At 45.3% G+C, this 22953-nt stretch overlaps 1 protein-coding gene across 2 annotated transcripts in view; it reads right to left on the minus strand.

Annotated features, from left to right (window-relative positions):
* The window catches only part of LTBP4 (latent transforming growth factor beta binding protein 4), a 273052-nt gene that overhangs the window by 183325 nt on the left and 66774 nt on the right, over positions 1-22953 (minus strand). For both annotated transcript variants that reach the window (XM_077285558.1, XM_077285559.1), the window contains exons 2-4: positions 18493-18563; positions 18031-18397; positions 16618-16814 (exon numbers count right to left, since the gene is read on the minus strand). In XM_077285558.1, coding sequence (XP_077141673.1) covers positions 16618-16814; positions 18031-18397; positions 18493-18563 — 635 coding nt within the window. The remainder of the gene's footprint in view (positions 1-16617; positions 16815-18030; positions 18398-18492; positions 18564-22953) is intronic.

Here is a 22953-nt window from a genome sequence, read left to right on the forward strand (position 1 = left end):
GGGTAGGTTACAGCAGTTCATAGCACTGTTTGCCAGGCAGGTCTGAGCCAGTGCTGTGCAAGTGTTAGTCATAGCATTTGGTGTAATCTAGCTCAGCCAATTCTTTTGGGCTAGTAGCATTGTCTGATAGTCATCTGAGTAGCCCGCCTGTGAAGCTAGCTACACCGCCTGTGTATCTCAATTTTTACTGCATCTAACCCAGTAAATCGTTTTGGGGTTTTGGGCTTAGTAGCAGTGTCGGCACGTCAGCAGAGTAGCCCGCCTGTGAAGCTAGCTACACCGCCTGTGTATCTCAATTTTTACTGCATCTAACCCAGTAAATCGTTTTGGGGTTTTGGGCTTAGTAGTAGTGTCTGCACGTCAGCAGAGTAGCCCGCCTGTGAAACTAACTATACCGCCTGTGTATCTCAATTTTTACTGCATCTAATCCAGTTAATAGTTTTGGGCCTAGGAGCAGTGTCTGCACGTCAGCAGAGTAGCTCGCCTGTGAAACAAACTATACCGCCTGTGTATCTCTATTTTCACTGCATCTAATCCAGTTAATAGTTTAGGGCCTAGGAGCATTGTCTGCACGTCAGCAGAGTAGCCCGCCTGTGAAACAAACTATACCGCCTGTGTATCTCAATTTTTACTGCATCTAATCCAGTTAATAGTTTGGGGCCTAGGAGCAGTGTCTGCACGTCAGCAGAGTAGCTCGCCTGTGAAACAAACTATACCGCCTGTGTATCTCTATTTTCACTGCATCTAATCCAGTTGATAGTTTTGGGCCTAGTAGCATTGTCTGCACGTCAGCAGAGTAGCCCGCCTGTGAAACAAACTATACCGCCTGTGTATCTCAATTTTTACTGCATCTAATCCAGTTAATAGTTTTGGGCCTAGGAGCAGTGTCTGCACGTCAGCAGAGTAGCCAGCCTGTGAAACAAACTATACCGCATGTGTATCTCAATTTTTACTTCATCTAATCCAGTTAATAGTTTTCAGCCTAGGAGCAGTGTCTGCACGTCAGCAGAGTAGCCAGCCTGTGAAACTAACTATACCGCCTGTGTATCTCAATTTTTACTGCATCTAATCCAGTTAATAGTTTTCGGCCTAGGAGCAGTGTCTGCACTGTCCGACGAGCCCTGGTGCACTACGTTATGACGTATAGCCTGGGCCAACGAGCTCAAGAGGTGGGGCAAATCACGCTGCAGGAGTGGTCTCAGATCAGGGACCTATGCACCTTTCTGCACAGTTTTGAAATAGCAACGAAGATGTTTAGTGCTGACGATGCCATTATCAGCATGACCATTCCGGTGATTTACATGCTGGAGCACACCTTACACAGTGTTCGGAGTCAGGTGGTGGAACAAGAGGAGGAGGAGGAACAGGAGGAGTCGTATGTGGAAGGGATCATATCTCCAAGGTCAAGAAGGTTGGCAGCACCAAGGCGGCTTGCATTGGAGGCTGGGGGAGAGGGATTACCGAGGGCGCATGGTAGCAGCCAAACTGTTGAGGAAGGTGCAGGAGGCGAGGAAGAAGTGGAGGACGAACTGGCGCTGGGCATGGAAGACTCATCAGATGAGGGAGACCTTGATCAAATTTCTGTTGTGCGAGGTTGGGGGGAGAGGGCAGACGATGGAAGCATGATTCTCACCTCGCCACCACCAAGACAACAAGGACTTGGTCCTCCTGGATGTGCAAGACACATGAGTGCCTTCTTGCTGCACTACCTGCAACATGACCCTCGGATTGTCAGAATCCGAAGTAATGCCGACTACTGGGTTGCCACACTCTTAGATCCCCTGTACAAAAGCAAATTTGGCGAAATAATTCCTGCCATAGAAAGGGATTCACGCATGCAGGAGTATCAGCAGAGACTGTTACAGAATCTAACATCTGCTTTTCCACAAAACACCAGTGGTGCACGTAGTGAATCTCTGAGTTCTAACTTGCCAACCATGGGACTATCGAGTCATCACTCAAACCGTAACAGTAACATCGTATCTGGTGGTATCAGCAATTTTTTCCAATAGTTTCAAGATTTTTTTAGACCATCCTTTGCAAGGCCACAGGAGACAAGAAGTCTGACGCACAGCCAACGCCTAGAGAGGATGGTACAAGAGTATCTCCAAGTTAACATCGATGTCATGACTGTGGAACTGGACCCTTGCTCATTTTGGGCTTCCAATCTTGAAAAATGGCCTGAGCTTGCCACTCACGCCTTGGAGATCTTGTCATGCCCCGCAGCCAGCGTTCTCTCTGAACGTGTGTTCAGCGCTGCTGGTGGTGTGCTGACAGATAAGCACATGCGGCTGTCCAGTGACAATGTAGACAGACTAACGTTCATCAAGATGAACAAATCCTGGATCCGCAAGGAGTTTTCTACCCCTGTATCATCTTGGGGAGACTAAAAGCTTGATGAATTTTGGAAATCACCTCACTAACCGTTTTAAAAAACTCTGGCGAAATTGATGCCACTTAAGTGGTGTCTGTGGCCGAATTTTTTAAAAAAATGGAGACTCTTTTATTTAGTCTCCTTGCTGAGTTTTACATGACGTTGCCATCGTCAATTCCAGGTGGGTGGGGTCGTCTGCAGAGTTGTTTACTCATACTATGGCCTGGGATTCAGAGGTCTGCTCCAAAGCTTCAGTCTCTGCTCGTCAGCAGAGTAGCCCAGCCACCCACCGCCTGTTTACGTAAGTACTATTTTTAACAGCATCTGGCCCAGGAAATCCTTTCGGGCCTAGTAGAATTTAGTGCTACTCAACAGCGTACCCTACCCATGAAGCAAGCTACACCGCCTGTTTACCTAACTACTATTTTGTAACGGCATCTAGCCCAGGAAATCCTTTTGGGCCTAGTAGAATTTAGTGCTACTCAGCAGCATACCCCACCCATGAAGCAAGCTACACCGCCTGTTTACCTAAGTACTATTTTTAAAGGCATCTGGCCCAGGAAATCCTTTTGGGCCTAGTAGAATTTGGTGCTACTCAGCAGCGTACCCCACCCATGAAGCAAGCTACACCGCCTATTTACCTAAGTACTATTTTTTAACGGCATCTAGCCCAGGAAATCCTTTTGAGCTAGTAGAATTTAGTGCTGTAAAGCAGCGTACCCCACCCATGAAGCAAGCTACACCGCCGTTTACCTAACTACTATTTTGTAACGGCATCTGGCCCAGGAAATCCTTTTCGGCCTAGTAGCAATTTCTGCTACTCAGCAGAGTACCCCACCCATGAAGCAAGCTACACCGCCTTCTTTCTTTCTCAATCTAACCCCTCGGCTCTGGGGTGTCCACTCTCCCTCCAGCTCTCTCCTTCTCACAGGTGGACTACCGCGTGTTTTCACACTGTGGCGAATCTTTTGGGCCCAGGCATAAGAAGTCGTCGAGGTAATGGATAATATGTGCTGCCTTACAAACGTCCATGACGACACATTCGAGGAAGCAACTAAACGCCTCAAATAGTGAGCAGGATATGGAGCACCCCATGGGCAAACAGCGATCTATGTAGTATGCTCCTTCACAGAAGCAGCCCAATGGGAGGACACTATTCGGAGGCACAGATAGTAACCGGAACGCCCCCTCAATGTTTGTTTTGGCCATTAGGGTGCCCCTTACCAACTTCTTGACCCGCCTGATTGCCTCGTCAAAGATGGTACAGTACATAGTACTGTACTTGGTTCCGCATCGATGTTGTCGTTTACTGACCTGCCCCTTGGATATGACAAATGATGGATTAGTCTGAATGTATTGGGTTCATTTTTTGGCACAACTCCCAACGGGGGTACCACTATGTCTTCTAAGGAAAGTGTTCTGAATGGACCCGCCGCCATTCTACCTAAAGATATTTCTTTTATAATTTTTTTTGTCAAGACGTCTGGGTGTTGGTAGAGTGAGTTTAGAGTTTCACTCCAGCCTTTCTTGATTTTAGAAGGGCATGACATGCCTATATCTGTGTCTCCTCCTCCTTTTACTCCTCCACCTCTTTTCTTTTCGCATGACTATATGTAGTTGTGACTTTTCCATGTGTTTGTTGTGTCTTCTGAGCAGTTTGTCAGCTTTTGGACACCTTTTAAGGTGTTTTCTATGTGTCTTCCATGTGTTTGTTTGTGTTTGCCTGCCATTGGTTTCAATGGGGTTCGACGGTGTTCATCGAACGTTCGACGAACAGTTCGTCGAACATGTCCCTGTTCGACGAACCGAACCCGAACACTGGGGAGGTGGCTCATCTCTAGTCCTTGGGTGAAGGATAGCTGAGATTCTCTGCCTGAAGGATCTCCCTAAAATCTATGTTCCTTTGTGACTGACCTTAGCTCCGTGTACCTGGCTGAAGGACCACCCTGAGGTCCCCTTCTCTGTTTGAAGGACCACCTTGAGCTCCATATTCCTTGTTGAAGGACAACCCTGACATACCCTTTCTTTCTTGATGAACCGCCCTGAGATCTCATTGTGGGTTAAAGCAGGTCCATTAAACGTTGTGTCATGTTTTAACTACTGATTCAATTGTAACATCTGCCTCATTCTAGGGGAGCGCCTCATAGAAGTAGACATCATAGAATAAAATGAGCTGTCATGGAATGGTAATAAGCTGATTTGGGCGGGAAGAGCGTTTTCTGTCTGTCACCACAGTTTCATTTAATGGAATTCTGCAGGAAATTCATATCATTCTGAATAATGTTATTTTCTGCTGGGCGTTTTCAGACCTAAGTCCTGGGAGCAGACAGAAAAACAAAGACAGGACACAGATTGGAGCTAAACTTTACATATCTTTCTATGCTTGCTGATAAGAATAAGGTCAGCCATTTTCTTATCCTGCTCAGGACACATGAAAAAAAGAAAAATGTATTGCTCGGCTGTGATCAACTACAGGGCTCATATGTCAGCCTGACATGTCAACACTGTGGATCAATAAACAGCCGAGGGACCAGAGAACCATCACCATGGAAGGGATGGGTGAGGAGAGAATACAGGTTTTTTATATTTAAGCGTTTGCACCAATCATATAATGGACTAGATGGTAGCCCGATTCTAACGCATCGGGTATTCTAGAATATGTATGTAATTGCACAGCCTATTGCACAGCCCACGTAGTATATCGCACAGCCCACGTAGTATATCGCACAGCCCACGTAGTATATCGGACAGCCCACGTAGTATATCGCACAGCCCACGTAGTATATCGCACAGCCCACGTAGTATATTGCACAGCCCATGTAGTATATTGCACAGCCCTGGGCACACACTATACCTATAGATGCCCAACACTGGGCACATGCCATCTAACGTGTGACCGTCCAGGTCCTGCAGCATATATACAGGTGGGTGTCCTCATCCCACACCTTCTTACGTCTCCTCACAGTCCCGGCATTTAATAATAATGGAGACAACTTTACAGAACAGTTCTTCCACCATGGTGCCGCCGTCCCCTCCTACACGTACATGTCCCTCCGGCTCACGGGCTGGGATCTTGCACAGACCGGCACCTGTCAGCAGCAGCAGTCAGGCCGTACAGCGCCGGCAGCACTGGGCACCATGCTCGCCGTGGGGACTGAGGCGCCTCACCTTGGCCACTCTGCTCCTCCTCCTCCCACGTTACCTTCCCCCTTCCCAGGCTCACAGCCTCGGCTCCCGTGGGGATTAGCGCCACCTTCCCGCCGCCCTCTTGTTTTTCCTTGTCTCCCTCTCGCGAGATGATGACGTAGCGGTCTCGCGAGACCGCTACGTCATCATCTCGCGAGATCGCAGCATGGACCGGTTACCGGAGCGTCGCGAGCGGGAAAGGCCTGTTGTGGGTCCAAGGAGCTGACGGACGGTGAGTATATAACGATTTTTTATTTTTTTAATTATTTTTAACATTACATATTTTTACTATTGATGCCACATAGGCAGCATCAATAGTAAAACGTTGGTCACACAGGGTTAATAGCAGCATTAACCGAGTGCGTTACACCGCGGCATAGCACGGTCAGGTAACGCTGCCATTAACCCTGACTGGAAGGGAGTATGGAGCGGGCACTGACTGCGGGGAGGAAGGAGCGGCCTTGTTGCCGCAGGACTCTGCCCGTCGCTGATTGGTCGTGGCTGTTTTGCCGCGACCAATCAGCGACTTGGATTTCCATGACAGACAGAGGTCATGACCAATGAATATCCGTGACAGACAGAAAGACAGAAAGAAGGACAGACAGACGGAAGTGATCCTTAGACAATTATATAGTAGATAGGTGATAACCTGCTGGGACCACCACCAAACCCAAGAATGGGACTCTGCAGAGTTCTTTCTAAATGGAGTGGGGGTTACCGTTAAGCATGTGCAACCACATCTCCATTTATTGTCTATAGGTCTGCCAAAGATAGCAGAGTGCCTCTTGAGACCCAAAAAGGTCACTCTAGCCATATGATGTTCAGTATTATTAAAGATCTGTGATAGTTTGGCGCCTTGTTCGACATTTTGCACTGTGGTCCATGAGTTTCACGTTACGCCACTGGTGGTGCACATACTCACTCTAGCCCATGAGTTTCAAGTTACGTCACTGGTGGTGCGTATAGTCACTCTCGCCCATGAGTTTCAAATTATGCCACTAATTGGTGCACATACTCATTCTGGCCCATGAGTTTCATGTTACACCACTGGTGGTGCACATACTCACTCTGGCCCATGAGTTTCAAGTTACACCACTGATGGTGCGCGTACTCACTCTGACCCATGAGTTTCAAGTTACGCCACTGATGGTGCACGTACTCATTCTGGCCCATGAGTTTCACGTTACGCCACTGGTGGTGCACAAACTCACTCTGCTCATGAGTTTCACATTACGCCACTGGTGGTGCATATACTCACTCTGGCCCATGAGTTTCATGTTATGCCACTGGTGGTGCACATACTCACTCTGGCCCATGACTTTCAAGTTATGCCACTGATGGTGTGCGTACTCACTATGGCCCATGAGTTTCAAGTTACGTCACTGGTGGTGCACATACTCACTCAGGCCCATGAGTTTCACGTTACGCCACTGGCAGTGCACATACGCATTCTGGCCCATGAGTTTCACGTTACGCCACTGGTGGTGCACATACTCACTCTGGTCCATGAGTTTCACATTACGCCACTGGTGGTGCATATACTTACTCTGGCCCATGAGTTTCACGTTACGCCACTGGTGGTGCACATACTCACTCTGGCCCATGAGTTTCAAGTTATGCCACTGATGGTGCGCGTACTCACTATGGCCCATGAGTTTCAAGTTACGTCACTGGTGGTGCACATACTCACTCTGGCCCATGAGTTTCACGTTACGCCACTGGCAGTGCACATACTCATTCTGGCCCATGAGTTTTACGTTACGCCACTGGTGGTGCACATACTCACTCTGGTACATGAGTTTCACATTACGCCACTGGTGGTGCATATACTCACTCTGGCCCATGAGTTTCACGTTACGCCACTGGTGGTGCATATACTCAATCTGGCCCATGATTTTCACGTTACGCCACTGGTGGTGCACATACTCACTCTGGCCCATTAGTTTCAAGTTATGCCACTGGTAGTGCATATACTCACTCTGGCCCATGAGTTTCACGTTACACCACTGGTGGTGCACATACTCACTCTGGCCCATGAGTTTCACGTTACGCCACTGGTGGTGCACATACTCACTCTGGTCCATGAGTTTCACATTACTGTCATGAATCCCAATGGCTAGGGATAGCAAGGGACAAGCAAAGTAATACAAAATATCGGACGAGCTCTAGGGTGATGGAACCTGGGCTGACCGCTGCCCTACGCCTGACAAACGCAACTAGAGATAGCCAGGGAGCGTGCCTACGTTGGTTCTAGACGCCACGCACCAGCCTAAGAGCTAACTAGTACTGCAGAGAAAATAAGACCTCACTTGCCTCCAGAGGAATGAACCCCAAAAGGTATAGTTGCCCCCCACATGTATTGACGGTGAAATGAGAGGAAGGCACACACATAGAGATGATATATATAGGTTCAGCAAATTGAGGCCCGCTGTAAACTAGAAAGCAGAACGATACAAAAGGGGTCTGAGCGGTCAGCAAAAAACCCTAATCAAAAAACCATCCTGAGATTACAAGAACCCATGTGCCAACTCATGGCACATGGGGAGAACCTCAGTCCACTAGAGCTACCAGCTAGCATAGAGACATAATAAGCAAGCTGGACAAAAAAACCAAACAACTGAAAATCAGCACTTAGCTTATCCTGAAAGATCTGGGAGCAGGTAGGCAGGAACCAAACAGAGCACATCTGAATACATTGATAGCCGGCAAGGGAATGACAGAAAGGCCAGGTAAAATAGGAAACACCCAGCCTCTGATGGACAGGTGGAAACCAAAGGCCGCAACCCACCAAAGTCACCCAGTACCAGCAGTAACCACCAGAGGGAGCCCACAAACAGAATCCACAACAGTACCCCCCCCTTGAGGAGGGGTCACCGAACCCTCACGAGAACCCCCAGGGCGATCAGGGTGAGCTCTATGGAAGGCGCGGACCAAATCAGTCGCATGAACATCGGAGGCGACCACCCAGGAATTATCCTCCTGACCATAACCCTTCCACTTAACCAAATACTGGAGTTTGCGTCTGGAAACACGAGAATCCAAGATCTTCTCAACAACATACTCCAATTCTCCCTCCACCAGCACCGGAGCAGGAGGCTCAACCGAAGGAACAACGGGCACCTCATACCTCCGCAACAACGACCGATGGAACACATTATGAATAGCAAACGATGCTGGGAGATCCAAACGAAAAGATACAGGGTTAAGAATCTCCGAGATCCTATAAGGACCGATGAACCGAGGTTTGAACTTAGGAGAAGAGACCTTCATAGGGACAAAACGAGAAGACAACCACACCAAATCCCCAACAAGAAGTCGGGGACCCACGCGGCGACGGCGATTAGCAAACTGCTGAGTCTTCTCCTGAGATAACTTCAAATTGTCCACCACCTGATTCCAAATCTGATGTAGCCTGTCCACCACCACGTCCACTCCAGGACAATCCGAAGACTCCACCTGACCAGAGGAAAAACGAGGATGAAACCCCGAATTACAAAAAAAAGGAGAGACCAACGTGGCAGAACTAGCCCGATTATTAAGAGCAAATTCGGCCAGCGGCAAAAAAGCAACCCAGTCATCTTGATCAGCAGAAACAAAACACCTCAAATAAGTTTCCAAGGTCTGATTAGTTCGCTCCGTCTGGCCATTCGTCTGAGGATGGAATGCAGACGAGAAAGACAAATCAATGCCCATCTTGGCACAAAACATCCGCCAAAATCTAGACACAAACTGGGATCCCCTGTCAGAAACGATATTCTCCGGAATCCCATGCAAACGAACCACGTTCTGAAAAAATAAAGGGACCAACTCAGAGGAGGAAGGCAACTTAGGCAAGGGCACCAAATGAACCATCTTAGAAAAGCGGTCACACACCACCCAGATAACGGACATTTTCTGTGAAACCGGGAGATCAGAAATAAAATCCATGGAAATGTGCGTCCAAGGCCTCTTCGGGATGGGCAAGGATAACAACAACCCACTGGCCCGAGAACAGCAAGGCTTAGCTCGAGCACACACTTCACAAGACTGCACAAAGGTACGCACATCCCTAGACAAGGAAGGCCACCAAAAAGACCTGGCCACCAAGTCTCTAGTACCAAATATTCCAGGATGACCAGCCAACACAGAAGAATGGACCTCGGAGATGACTCTACTGGTCCAATCATCCGGAACAAACAGTCTTTCTGGTGGACAACGATCCGGTTTATCCACCTGAAACTCCTGCAATGCACGTCGCAAGTCTGGGGATACGGCGGACAATATTACCCCATCCCTAAGGATACCAGTAGGCCCAGAGTCTCCAGGAGAGTCAGGCACAAAACTCCTGGAAAGAGCATCTGCCTTCACATTCTTTGAACCTGGCAGGTATGAAACCACGAAATTGAAACGAGAAAAAAACAACGACCAACGAGCCTGTCTAGGATTCAAACGCCTGGCAGACTCAAGGTAAATGAGATTCTTGTGATCAGTCAAGACCACCACACGATGTTTAGCACCCTCAAGCCAATGACGCCACTCCTCAAATGCCCACTTCATGGCCAAAAGCTCCCGATTACCCACATCATAATTGCGCTCGGCGGGCGAGAATTTTCTAGAGAAGAATGCACATGGCTTCATCACCGAGCCATTAGAACTTCTCTGTGACAAAACCGCCCCCGCTCCAATCTCGGAAGCATCAACCTCAACCTGAAAAGGAAGTGAAACATCTGGTTGACACAACACAGGAGCAGAAGAAAACCGGCGCTTAAGTTCCTGAAAGGCCTCCACGGCCGCAGGAGACCAATCAGCAACATCAGCACCCTTTTTAGTCAAATCAGTCAAAGGTTTAACAATACTGGAAAAATTAGCAATGAACCGACGATAAAAATTAGCAAACCCCAAGAACTTCTGAAGGCTCTTAACAGATGTAGGTTGTGTCCAGTCACAAATCGCCTGAACCTTGACGGGATCCATCTCAATAGTAGAAGGAGAAAAAATGTACCCCAAAAAAGAAATCTTCTGGACTCCGAAGAGACACTTTGAGCCCTTCACAAACAGAGAATTGGCCCGCAGAACCTGAAACACCTTCCTGACCTGTAAAACATGAGACTCCCAGTCATCAGAAAACACCAAAATATCATCCAAATACACAATCATAAACTTATCCAGATATTCACGGAAAATATTGTGCATAAAGGACTGAAAGACTGACGGAGCATTGGAGAGTCCAAAAGGCATTACCAAATACTCAAAATGGCCCTCAGGCGTATTAAATGCGGTTTTCCACTCGTCACCCTGTTTTATCCGCACCAGATTATACGCACCGCGAAGATCTATCTTAGTGAACCACCTAGCCCCCTTAATGCGAGCAAACAAATCAGTCAATAATGGCAGTGGATACTGATATTTGACTGTAATCTTATTCAGAAGGCGATAATCTATACAAGGCCTCAGGGAACCATCTTTTTTTGCCACGAAAAAAAAAACCTGCTCCCAGAGGGGACGAAGATGGACGAATATGTCCCTTTTCCAAGGACTCCTTAATATAATTCCGCATAGCAGTATGCTCTGGCAGTGACAGATTAAATAAACGACCCTTAGGGAACTTACTGCCAGGAATCAATTCTATAGCACAGTCACAATCTCTATGAGGAGGGAGCGAATTGAGCTTAGGCTCCTCAAAAACATCCCTATAGTCAGACAAAAACGCAGGGATCTCAGAAGGAGTAGATGAAGCGATTGAAATCGGAGGTGCATAATCATGAACCCCCTGACATCCCCAGCTTAACACAGACATTGTTTTCCAGTCCAGGACAGGATTATGAGTTTGTAACCATGGCAGACCAAGCACTAGTACATCATGTAAATTATACAGTACAAGGAAGCGAATCACCTCCTGATGAACGGGAGTCATGCGCATGGTCACTTGTGTCCAATACTGCGGCTTATTCATAGCCAATGGTGTAGAGTCAATTCCCTTCAGAGGGATAGGAACTTCCAGAGGCTCCAGACTAAAACCGCAGCGTTTAGCAAATGACCAATCCATAAGACTCAGGGCAGCGCCTGAATCCACATAGGCATCGACGGAAATGGAAGACAGTGAAAAAATCAGAGTCACAGACAAAATGAACTTAGGCTGCAGAGTACCAATGGCAAAAGATTTATCAACCCTTTTTGTGCGTTTAGAGCATGCTGATATAACATGAGCTGAATCACCACAATAAAAACACAATCCATTTTTCCGCCTATAATTTTGCCGTTCACTTCTGGACTGAATTCTATCACATTGCATAGTCTCAGGTGCCTGTTCAGAAGACACCGCCAACTGGTGCACGGGTTTGCGCTCCCGTAAACGCCGATCAATCTGAATGGCCATAGCCATCGACTCATTCAGACCTGTAGGCGTAGGGAACCCCACCATAATATCCTTAATGGCCTCGGAAAGACCATTTCTGAAGTTAGCAGCCAGGGCGCACTCATTCCACTGAGTAAGCACCGACCATTTCCGAAATTTTTGACAATATATTTCCGCTTCATCATGCCCCTGAGAGAGGGCTAATAAAGCCTTTTCAGCCTGAATCTCCAGGTTGGGTTCCTCATAGAGCAATCCCAATGCCAGAAAAAACGCATCCACATTGAGCAATGCAGGATCCCCTGGTGCCAATGCAAATGCCCAATTCTGAGGGTCGCCCCGCAGGAAAGATATTACAATCTTGACCTGTTGAGCAGGGTCTCCAGAGGAGCGAGATTTTAAAGAAAGAAACAATTTACAATTGTTCCTGAAATTCAGGAAGGTAGATCTATCTCCAGAAAAGAACTCTGGAATAGGAATTCTAGGTTCAGACATGGGAGTGTGAACAACAAAATCCTGTATGTTTTGAACTTTTGCCGCGAGATTACTCAGGCTGGAAGCCAAACTCTGGACATCCATGTTAAACAGCTAATATCAGAGCCATTCAAGGGTTAAGAGGAGGTAAGAAGCAGCTAGACAGCAATTAAGGGCTAGGCAGCAAAACTCTGAAGGGAAAAAAAAAAAAAAAAAAAAAAAATTCCCTTAAACACTTCTTTTTCTCCTGCTTCAGCCCAAACAATTAACACTTTGTGGGCCGGCTATACTGTCATGAATCCCAATGGCTAGGGATAGCAAGGGACAAGCAAAGTAATACAAAATATCGGACGAGCTCTAGGGTGATGGAACCTGGGCTGACCGCTGCCCTACGCCTGACAAACGCAACTAGAGATAGCCAGGGAGCGTGCCTACGTTGGTTCTAGACGCCACGCACCAGCCTAAGAGCTAACTAGTACTGCAGAGAAAATAAGACCTCACTTGCCTCCAGAGGAATGAACCCCAAAAGGTATAGTTGCCCCCCACATGTATTGACGGTGAAATGAGAGGAAGGCACACACATAGAGATGATATATATAGGTTCAGCAAATTGAGGCCCGCTGTAAACTAGAAAGCAGAACGATACAAAAGGGGTCTGAGCGGTCAGCAAAAAACCCTAATCAAAAAACCATCCTGAGATTACAAGAACCCATGTGCCAACTCATGGCACATGGGGAGAACCTCAGTCCACTAGAGCTACCAGCTAGCATAGAGACATAATAAGCAAGCTGGACAAAAAAACCAAACAACTGAAAATCAGCACTTAGCTTATCCTGAAAGATCTGGGAGCAGGTAGGCAGGAACCAAACAGAGCACATCTGAATACATTGATAGCCGGCAAGGGAATGACAGAAAGGCCAGGTAAAATAGGAAACACCCAGCCTCTGATGGACAGGTGGAAACCAAAGGCCGCAACCCACCAAAGTCACCCAGTACCAGCAGTAACCACCAGAGGGAGCCCACAAACAGAATCCACAACACATTACACCACTGGTGGTGCTTATACTCACTCTGACCCATGAGTTTCACGTTACGCCACTGGTGATGCACATACTCACTCTGGCCCATGAGTTTAAAGTTACGCCACTGATGCTGCGCGTACTCACTATGGCCCGTGAGTTTCAAGTTACGTCACTGGTGGTGCACATACTCACTCTGGCCCATGAGTTTCATGTTACTCCACTGGCAGTGCACATACTCATTCTGGCCCATGAGTTTCACGTTATGCCACTGGTGGTGCACATACGCATTATAGCCCATGAGGTTCAAGTTACGCCACTGGTGGTACACATACTCACTCTGGCCCATGAGTTTCAAGTTATGCCACTGGTGGTGCGCATACTCACTATGGCCCATGAATTTCAAGTTATGCCACTAGTAGTGCGCATACTCACTCTGGCCCATTAGTTTCAAGTTACACCAGTGGTGGTGAGCATATTCACTGTGGCCCATGAGTTTCAAGTTATGCCACTGGTGGTGAACATACTCACTCTGGCCACTGAGTTTCAACTTATGAAACTGGTGGTACGTATACTCACTGTGGCCTATGAGTTTCAAGTTATGCCACTGGTGGTGCGCATACTCACTCTGGTCCATGAGTTTCAAGTTATGCCACTGGCGGTGCACATACGCACTATAGCCCATGAGTTTCAAGTTACGCCAGTGGTGGTATACATACTCACTGTGGCCCATGAGTTTCAAGTTATGCCACTGGTGGTGTGCATACTCACTGTGGCCCATGAGTTTCAAGTTATGCCACTGGTGGTGCGCATATTCACTGTGGCCCATGAGTTTCAAGTTACGCCACTGGTGGTGCGCATTTTCACAGTAGCCCATGAGTTTCAAGTTACGCCATTGCCAATACATTCAGAAGTGGCTTCTCATAGCCCCATTCTCAGGATCAGTGGGTGTCCCAGCAATCTGATCACCAGAAATCTAGTCCACTTCATCCCTGAAGAGACAATTTGATATTTAGTTTCCCAGAGGAGCATGCATGGCGTATAAGTCTCCTTACATGTTCATGCCCGGGATGGCATGTCACTCTCTGCAAGGAGAATTGATACATCTTAGACCTCATGCCTAATATTAAAATTAACATTTTAGGAGTCTAATTCTAGCAGGACTCTTAAAATGTTCATCTTATTTGAGAATTACTCAGTTTTGATAAAATCATTGTCTTATCTGCTCTAGATCTACCAGTTCTCTGAAGCATTCCGCTGTGTTTAACCTCACCTAGACCACTGATTGGCAGCATTTTGTGTACACTGCAAAGGCAGAAAACTGCCAATCAGTTGTGTTGTGGCCTTATACAAAGCTTATGTATATGGGGGATTACCAAGCATCAGGTTTACTAGTCCTCTAGTGATAATCACCTGCTGATAAAATAGTGATTTTATCAAAATTACAGCAAGCAGCTCAGTAAGTTATATATCGTTACAATCTCTCTCTACATTATGCTGCTCTCAGAATAGGTGGCAAAACCCTGGTTACAGATTACCTTTTTTTTAAAAAAAAAAAATCTATCTATATAATCGTCTAAGAGGTACTTCCGTCTGTTTTTCTGTCTGTCTGTCTGTCTGTCTGTAACGGAAATCCCGCGTCACTGATTGGTCGCGGCCGGCTTAGTACGGCCGCGAATTGGCCCCTCCCTACTCTCCTCAAGTCAGTGCCCCCTCCCTACTCCCCTCCAGTCAGTTCCAGTGTGTCGCCCCATCCCGGACCAACTTTTTACTATTGATGCTGCCTATGCAGCATCAATAGTAAAAAGATATAATGTTAAAAATAATTTTAAAAAAATGGTGCTATTCTCATCTTCCGCCGTCCACCGATACGCACGATGCTGCCGCCAGCTTCCGTTCCCAGTGATGCACTGCAAAATTATCCAGATGACTTAGCGGTCTTGCGAGACCGCTAAGTCATCTGGGTAATTTCGCAATGCATCACTGGGAAAGGAAGATGGCGGCAGCAGCGCGAGCATCGGGACAGCTTCGGTGGGCGCTGGAGGGTGAGTATATAACTATTTTTTATTTTAATTTTTTTTTTTAAACAGGGATATGGTGCCCACACTGCTATATACTACGTGGGCTGTGTTATATACTGCGTGGGCTGTGTTATATACTGCGTGGGCTGTGTTATATACTACGTGGGCTGTGTTATATACTACGTGGGCTGTGCTATATACTACGTGGGCTGTTATATACTGCCTGGCTGCTATATACTACGTGGGCAGTGTTATACTGCGTGGGCTGTGTTGTATACTAAGTGGCCTGTGTTATATACTGCCTGGATGCTATATACTACGTGGGCTGTGTTATATACTACGTGGCCTGTGTTATATACTGCGTGGCTGTGCTATATATTACGTGGGCTGTGCTATATATTACGTGGGCTGTGTTATGTACTACGTGGCTGCTATATACTACATGGCTGTGCTACATACTACGTGGCTGTCTGTGTTACGTGGGCTGTGCTATACACTATGTGGCTGCTATATTCTACGTGGCTGTGCTATATACTATGTGGCTGTGCTATATACTACGTGGCTGTCTGTGTTATATACTACGTGGCTGTGCTATATAGTACGTGGCTGTCTGTGTTATATACTACGTGGCTGTCTGTGTTATATACTACGTGGCTGTGCTATATAGTACGTGGCTGTCTGTGTTATATACTACGTGGCTGTGCTATATAGTACGTGGCTGTCTGTGTTATATACTACGTGGCTGTCTGTGTTATATACTACGTGGCTGTGTTATATACTACGTGGCTGTGCTATATACTACGTGGCTGTGCTAAGCGTAACGTACATACATACATATATACATATTCTAGAATACCCGATGTGTTTGAATCGGGCCACCATCTAGTAAATAAAATAAAGGCCACCACTATGGGGAGCACACTTCAATTGTAGTATATAATCCCTATGCAGTGAGCTCCCTCTAGTGGTGGCTTCTGGCTGGCAGAATTCTATGACTATGAGAAAAGAAGCAAGGGATTTGGAGCTTGTTATAAAAAAAAAACTAAACCCTGACCCTATAAAAATTGGGGGACCTAAGCAAGTGGAATACAATTAAAACATAGCTCCATATTTCTATCTTAAAGCACCCTGCACCATCACGAGACACCGGAGTTATAAAATGGTTATCAGCACCTGTAAAATCCCCACGTGTCGCAATGAGAAAACGCTCACCACTTGTGTGGGTCTGTCTGAGAATATTGTATTCCCCTCTTGCTGTCCGGATACTATTGGGCGTCCGATGTTTCTCCTTCCAGCTTTCTTTTGCTGTTTGACTCTTTTGCGTTTCAAGGTGCTTCGTCAGTAACGCGGCCATCTTGTCCTTTTTTGCTAAGCCTTTCCTCTGCAGAATTGACTGGAGCTCCTGTACACTGAACACATCAGTATATACTATTAGTAAACAAATTATTATCCTGGTAGAAGTGCTATACCATTAATAATCTGGGAAATAAGCAGCAATAAAAGATTACCTACACAAATTCTATCCTGAGCATAGCCCTCTGCTGTACATACATTTCAATACACTATATTAATGTTGTCTCATGCCATTCTGTGCTGGTAAATATAATACCATTTATGTAGAGGAGAGATCTTTCTTTATTTTTACTTGATAAATTATATATTTTTGGTTGCATGCCCTCGTCACTAGGGGGAGCTCACTGCATATGGATGGAAACTAATGAAAGCATAGGTATATGCATGCAGTGAGCTCCCCCTGGTGGTGGCTGCATGGCAAGCAAGGGAAGTAGTGAATTACTGGCACCATAGTAGTGGCATACTGTTCCTCTATGGACCTACAGTCATGGCCAATAGTGTTGGCACCCTTGAAGTTCTTCCCCAAAAAAAATTTCTACAAGAAAATTATTGCACATACACATATTTATTTCTTATGTATGTATTGGAATAACACAATAAACAGAGGAAAAAGTCAAATTGGACATAATTCCACATGATGGACCCTGCAAAGACTGGTCCAATCCTGCCGCCTGCTGGTCAAAGGGAGTAAAATCAATATATTCTGTCTGATGCCATGAATAATAGGATTCGGATGGAATCCCCCCCTTAAAAAGCCATTCATTTTCTGCAACATCTTTTCTTAGAGCTCTGCATTATTTGGTTCCTCTTTTGCTCCTCTAGGAATAAATGAATGTATTTACAACTGGGTATTACCATTCCCCTTTGTCAGCGTGTCGTGCCCCAATGTCAGAGAGTGCACAGGGTCAACAACACAAAAAAAGATGCTACTAAGTTATTTCTTGAGGAATACGAATATTTGATAACACAAAAATGTCAGGAAAGCCAAGAGGTCAATTAATGCGCGGTCTGAACTGCAGTAGAAGAAATGGAGGCTGCGTTCATTAATCCAATGTCCCTAGGTAACACCTCCTGTCAACTCTGTTTCCTACAGATTAGATAAGGACCTGTCTCTTATACTTAGAAAGTTTAGGGAAACTTTTGCACATCATTCCTAAATGATGGCACCCGAAAACTGATATTATGCTCAGTGTACAGTAATACGATATTGCGTGAATTCGGCAGTAGATCCGCCACATTCGTACTTGGCTTTAATGATAGTAAGACACTTACGTGAGCGGCTGCCAGTTTAGGGATGTGCTGCTCTTGGCTGAATGGTTCAGCACTTGGTCGCCTCCGGATTTCAGGGTGGTGGTGGTGGGCACCGGGCGGGAGGAGAACACGGTGTTTGTAATGGTGGGCAGAGAAGAGGTGAAGGGTATGGGATATAACGTTACAGAGCTGAGATCTCCCGAGATAGCCGCTGCCTCGTCTCCTACACGGAGAGGAGAAGAAAGCGATACCTCTGCGAGAGGTGTGGAACTGGTCATGAGCGCTGGAGTTCTTCTTTCACAACGAGACCCTTGGAAGCCCACCTTACACGTACATTTCTGTGGTTTCCTGCAGACCCCTCTGTTTTTACATTTGGGAGTGCATATAGCTGTTGTAAAAATGGGGGAGAAGAGGACAGGAATAAGATAGAGGAGCACACTTTAAGACCCGCACACCAGTTTCCAGAATGTTCGGCGTGCCTACCTCTTGTACATGTCCCAGTATTAGGGGCCATGCTCCACCCTGGACAGCACTCATCTCCGCACAGGTTGGAACTAAAAAGAGAGAGATGCAAATATCAGTATCAATAATTATAGAGGGTGAGGAAGATTATAAAAACTTGGCCGCTGTCTTCAAGAATCAGCACCACTCCAGTCTATAGTCTGTGCCTGGTATTAGTCGAATTCACATAAATGCAAAGCTAAACACAATCTATGGATGACAGTAACGCTGTTTGTGTAAGAAAACGGCCATACATCGTTCATGCATGTTAACCTGTGGGAAAAAAATATATTTACTTACCCAAACTACCATCCCTATGGAGGCTTCTCAAGGATTAGAAATAAACCTTAAAATTACTGGACCCCATTTGTTTGTTTTTTAAACTGGGTCCAATATTGTGTAAAAATTATTCTAAAAACCCTCAACCACCCCCCATCACTCCTCCATATTGGAACACCATATGACTGCTGCAGCTAATCAGTGAGTGCTGCAGCTACTGACTGGCTGCAGTGGTCATGCATCATCTCCACTGGAAGAAAAAGAAAAGAAACCAGTGAATCAGCCTGGAGTACAAAGAATTAAGCTCACAGAGATTTTCCTAGACTGGATAGAGTTAGAGCAAATCATTTGTTGTGACAACTTAGTAGAACTTACCAGGTTTGATGGGTGCTGTAATAAAGTCACTGTCAAAGTTTTAGTGGGGAGGTATGTTTCACTGAGGCTATTAGCTTCAGTGATTTAAAACCCAGAAGTTTTTGCTCCAGCACACTAAGTGTTGAGAGGGTTTAAGCAGCCATTTTAAGGGCTGGTTTTTTTAGAACAACTAATAGAGCGGGTGGGAGGTTGGTCTCCATAGTCGGCCTGCTGAGGCATTCAGTGTTCAGTGTGTCTGGAGAGGCTAGCTCCAAAGAAGTGTTCGTGCTAACCGTGTGTTTTGCATCCCTGCGCGGGCGGACCCCTGCTACCACAAGGACTGTCCTCTGTGTTACCACTTTGTTTTGTTTTCCTGTTTTTGCCCAAAGGGCCGTGTTCATTTTTACTTTGTCATGGTTTATGTCGCATGTATAATAAACCAGTGAAGATCTTAAAGAGACAGTGTTCCTGTGTCTACCTCTGTGTACAGATGAGTGAGCTGATCTACCACAGTGCATACAGGGTTTTATCAAAAGGGAAGCTAATGTGTATGCTTATGCACACTAAATACAGACTGTACTCATAACTAATGTCACTATGTAGAATACATAAATAACTCTGCCAAACTGCTTTCATAACTACTGTCACTATATAGCACACATAAATAATGCTGCCAAACTGTACCCATAACTACTGTAACTATATCAAATTCACAGATTATGCTGCCAAACTGTACTCATAGCTACTGTCACTACATGCAATACATAAATAATGCTGCCAAACTGTCCTGGTAACTACTGTCACTATATATAATACATAAATAATGCTGCTAAACTGTACTGGTAACTACTGTCACTATATAGAATACATAAATGATGCTGCCAAACTGTACTTATAACTACTGTCACTATATAGAATACATAAATAATGCTGCCAAACTGTACTCATAACTACTGTCACTATATAGAATACATAAATGATGCTGCTAAACTGTACTTATAACTACTGTCACTATATAGAATACATAAATAATGCTGCCAAACTGTACTCATAACTATTGTCACTATATAGAATACATAAATGATGCTGCCAAACTGTGCAAATAACTACTGTCACTATATAGAATACATAAATGATGCTGCTAAACTGTGCACATAACTACTGTCACTATATACAATGTATAAATAATGCTGCCAAACTGTACTCATAACTACTGTCACTATATATACAATACATAAATTATGCTGCTAAACTGTACTCATAACTACTGTCACTATATAGAACACATAAATAATGTTTCCATGTTATATAACACGTCCATTTCAAAAATCGCTGTAACCACAAGCGGCCAGAATGTGGTGTTTGCAGAACGGGGGTTGCCAACCAGTTTCGCACCTGCTGTCAGTGGAAGGGTGACCTCTTTCTATTCCCTTGTAGTGAAGTTACGGAGGCAGGCCAGTGCTAGTCCACCCCTACATTTTGGTCGTACTGCGATACATACATGTGTGCGGTGTATGTCCTGCTCACTGGCTCACATATGTATCCCTGAAGCCTATTTCTGTGTAATTGTTGTTTGTTTTTGCAGCAGTTTGTTTTACAATATTTATATCCTTGCGGTCAGAGTGTGTGTTTGCAGATGTGCGCTATTCACAGCATGTGTGTCTTTTCTTCGTCACTTTGTTTATTTGTCTATATTTTGAATGTTCGTATCGGCTGACCTGTACACGTCTCAAGAGTAGTAATGTAACAGTAAATGACTGATGCACATTTGACATCATTTTTGCTTTAGGAATCCCACTGGAAATCATTTCCCTATGTAACATACAGAAATATTCTCATATAATCTGTTAATCCTATCATTTACAGTATATTCTAAATCCTCCAGTGCAGGGAGTAAATAAAGTGGATTCTCTGTACCACACTACAGAATAGGTTAGTGTTATGAAACTGCAAATTAATATCCTTATAACCATCGTTAGGTATATAACTCTAACATTCTTGCTTTATGTACAGCATTCCTAGCATCCTTAGATCAATTTGTATAGTTTTGAACTACATGAGTACTTTAGATTGGGTCAACTAAATAAGTCTTTACTGAAGAACATGGCTGGCTCCGCAAGATCTTTCACTTGGCCACAACTATTTAGTTAAATATCCTATAAAAATCCCTGAGCTTTCCTGATTCTGCCACTTTTTTCTGTTTTGCTCTGTGCAGCTGCATTGAAGAGATATTCACATTTGTTTGTTTTGAGCACAGTATGTGAAATCTCTGCTGGCAGATCAATTGGGCGTTTCTTCAGAGTTTTCACTGGGGGCGAGTGCTTTCACCCCTCCATCCTAGAAGCTGCTAATGACAGCACAGCAGCTGATCTATCAGTCTCAGATGCTGCCAAGCTGTGATTGGCAGCTTCTGGGAGGTAGGGAAGAAAGTGAAGCCCCCAAAGAAGACTCTGAAGAAATTCCCAAATGTACTACAAGAAGAGATTTCACATGCTCTGCTCCAAAAGCAACAAATGTGAATATCTCTGCAATGGAGCAACACAGCTTAAAACGGAAAACAACTGCAGAAACAGGAGAGTTAAAGGATTTTTACAAGATATGTAACTCAATTCCTTTTGAGCAAGTGACAAGTCCTGACTAAATGATACAGTCACCATGGACCCTATCTTTACTCAGGGTTTATGATGTTTATCCATATTGCTATGGATCCCCCAACTTCTCTAACATCTTCCTAGGTGTGCTGTTGTGAATTCTGCTCTTGGGCTCCCTCCGGTGGTTGTAAGTGGTAGCGCTGCTGTCTCTGAATCGCAGCATTTATCAGGTGTGTTCACTTTTTGCAATTTTGACTGGGCTATTTAGTCAGTGCCAGTTGTCCATTGTGCCTGGAGGATTCACATCCCTTCCTGGTCTCTTCTGCTTTGCAGTTCATTTCAACAAAGATAAGTTCTGGCCTTGATTTTTGCTGTCCACATGCTGTGGCCTTATTGTTCAGTTCTTTTCCATGTTTTTGCCTTGTCCAGCTTGGTCTGTATAAGGATTTGTTTAGCCAAGCTGGTATCTCTGGAGATGCAGATATACCCTCCATATCTTTAGTTAGCTGTGGAGATTTTGTATTTTCTGTGGTGAATATTTTCTAGTGTTTTAATACTGACCGCATAGTACTCTGTCCTATCCTTTCTATTTAGCTAGAAGTGGCCTCCTTTGCTAAATTCTCATTTCAGTCTGTGTATGTTTTTTCCCTCTCCTCTCACAGTCAATATTTGTGGGGGGCTGTCTATCCTTTGGGGATTTTCTCTGAGGCAAGATAGTTTTCCCTTTTCTATCTCTAGGGGTAATTAGTCCTCTGGCTGTGTCGAGATGTCTAGGGAGCGCTAGGTACATTCCACGGCTACTTCTAGTTGCGGTGTTAAGTTCAGGGTCTGCGGTCAGTACAGGTACCACCTTCTCCAGAGTACGTCTCATGCTGCTCTTAGGCCACCGGATCATAACAGTGTGCCAGGTGATGTTGCTAGCGTAGAATAGGAATTTCATATACTTACAGTAGAAAAAAAGATCATACCTGTAATTATTTTTTCATTAATAGCAGTGGTGGATGATTTGACAAATATTGTTGTGGACTCCATTAGAGGGACACACTTTTGTTTCTGCTATGCTTCTGTCTCTTCCACCCCTCTATTCTTCTACTCTCCTTTTACAATCACAACCTGACTCTAACATTAACTCCCTGTTTGTTAGATCGTGGACTCTAATCCATCAACCTATGATCAGTTGACCCAGCATACGTAATGGACCCTCTTCCCATGCTCCTTG

The sequence above is a fragment of the Ranitomeya variabilis genome, chromosome 2, assembly GCF_051348905.1.
Source record: "Ranitomeya variabilis isolate aRanVar5 chromosome 2, aRanVar5.hap1, whole genome shotgun sequence".
NCBI classification, from domain to species: Eukaryota; Metazoa; Chordata; class Amphibia; order Anura; family Dendrobatidae; genus Ranitomeya; species Ranitomeya variabilis.